The sequence below is a fragment of the Propithecus coquereli genome, unplaced genomic scaffold (genome assembly GCF_000956105.1).
Source record: "Propithecus coquereli isolate 6110/MARCELLA unplaced genomic scaffold, Pcoq_1.0 Scaffold23, whole genome shotgun sequence".
NCBI lineage: Eukaryota > Metazoa > Chordata > Mammalia > Primates > Indriidae > Propithecus > Propithecus coquereli.
In genome coordinates this window covers 4673807-4675979 of record NW_012147841.1, presented here as the reverse complement: position 1 = coordinate 4675979, position 2173 = coordinate 4673807, and the positions used below count along the sequence as shown (strand labels likewise).

General features: G+C 31.9%; 1 protein-coding gene across 1 annotated transcript in view; it reads right to left on the bottom strand.

Moving 5' to 3' along the window:
* The window catches only part of EIF3E (eukaryotic translation initiation factor 3, subunit E), a 44000-nt gene that overhangs the window by 30508 nt on the left and 11319 nt on the right, over positions 1 to 2173 (bottom strand). The window contains exon 5 of the mRNA XM_012645316.1: positions 1746 to 1868. Coding sequence (XP_012500770.1) covers positions 1746 to 1868 — 123 coding nt within the window. The remainder of the gene's footprint in view (positions 1 to 1745; positions 1869 to 2173) is intronic.

Below are 2173 nucleotides of genomic sequence, written 5' to 3'. Positions count from 1 at the left end.
ATATACCTATCACTTATAGAAATTTTCAGATTATAAAGCCATATTACATAAACATAATGATACTATTAAAACTAGAATGTGTTACATGTGTTAGGATAAAAGCTTTTTGTTGCAGTGCAGCAAGTTTCTTAATCCTCAAAAGGTTCATGTATACTACTCTGGCTAAACTCCATGTCATTACAGTTGGCTCTTCATACCGACTTGCTTTCAAGGGTGGATATGCTAGAAGCATTTCAATATCTGGATTTCCAGCAGTTACCTTCAGTTTCCATGTCTTAGCAAAATGGCATAGTCACTCACCGACCAACAACAATAAATTTACTGTGCTGGAACTCTAACATGACACTAAATCTTCATTCTCAAAATTCACTCCCAGCATTAACAAATGATATGAATAACCAACTCTTTTCAAGCACCTGTAATCATACCGGGCTTCTGATTTTACAATCCTGGTTTAAGCTGTTTACATTTCCAAAGTAATCAACTTTTGCTCTCCTAAATCTCTTGTAATATTCAAAGTAAAACTGATGGAATTTTCCGATAAGTCACTACAAGTTTAGCATCACTGATTACCTTCCATGCACTTGCAAGCTAACCACAGCTAATTGGTAAATTAAGAATTCATCTACAAATGGTAACAAGAGAAAAATAATTTTTTCAAATCAAAGTTGGAAATAAACAGAAAATCTTTATTTCTTTGAGAGATGGTGGATAGTTTTAAAAAATGAAGTTGTTAATGCAATTTCAGTGTAGGAATTACCTGAATCTAACACAAATCTTTCCCTCCCACCAAAAGGAAAATTAATTTCCTAGAAAATAACCAAAGACAGCAAGACATAAGTCTTTTTTTGTGTGTGGCATGTGGAGCTAAAAGTGAAGAAAAAAGCACCAGAAAATAAAGACAAAAGAAACAAATTCTTCCAAGGTTGGAAGACAAAAAGTCTTTTTTGAACCCCTAGGATTAACTAGGGAAATCAGAGACTTAAATACTTGCTTACTAATCCAAGTTAAATAACAAATTATAATTTCTCAAATGAGAGGCTAGTTAAAACAAGAATATTTTGACAAGTCTAGAAGACACTTATTACAATTATCTAAATGGAAGACAGAATGCCAAAGAAGTATGTCAGTTTGGAGGCCTGACTTTTAATCTGGCTTCACACAACTCTCCTTCCCTAACGAAAGCACCAAATCTATAAACTTGTCAAATAGACAAATGACAGTAACAGGGTACTTTATGGTTAATACTCATTTGAACTCATCTACACCCTACATAATCAAAAAGCCATTGATCTTTATATTCCAATAGCTGAGGGCAAAGATAAATAGAAAAAAGTTACTATTAAGTCATAAAATATTTTAAATACCATTAGGATTCCACAGGTGTTTAGCACAAGTATAAAAGACTAAATTAAAGCAAGGAATAACAGACTTATTCAGTAATATTGATTAAGTATCTACATGTGTACTTACACTGTGCTGTAACATTATAATAACAACAAAATCATTACATGTTAGAATTCTGCTAATGCTAAAAATCATACAATTATACATAAAACAAGGACAAATTAAATCTCCTTCTTCGAGGCCCTAAGGTTTCCTGTTTCTGTTTTTTTGTTTTCTTTTCTCCTTTGCCAACAACAGTTGAAAACTTAATGGACAAACCCAAATTTATAGACATGTTACAAGAAAATAAGGGAATCCTACAAAAGAGAAAACAAAGGAAAAAAAAATAAACTACTTACCAATACTCTAAAAAAATAAAGATATTCTGCTGCTCCTGAGTAATTCCCACATTCATACTGGAATTTTGCATATCTGTAGAGTGTATCTAAATATTCCTGCCTAAACTGAAAAGAAAAAAAGTTCTGTTTGTTATTGAGTCTTACAATTCCAATCTACTTCTTTAAATTACCCTGGAAGTCAATTCTTTCAAAGACTCCCAAAAGATGCCACCAAAAATAAATATCATGATCAGAGAAATGAGATTGAAAGATGGCTAGGAAAGCTTATAACATTTGTTTGTTTGTGAATCTAGAGATTTATGAGACCTTGATAATTACAAGGACTGCTGTATTCTACAAGGCAGCCAAAGTATTACTTAGTTCTATTGGTCAAAGCATTTCTAATTCAAATTTAGTTCTGTCTTTACTTACTTGTTAATCCATAAGAA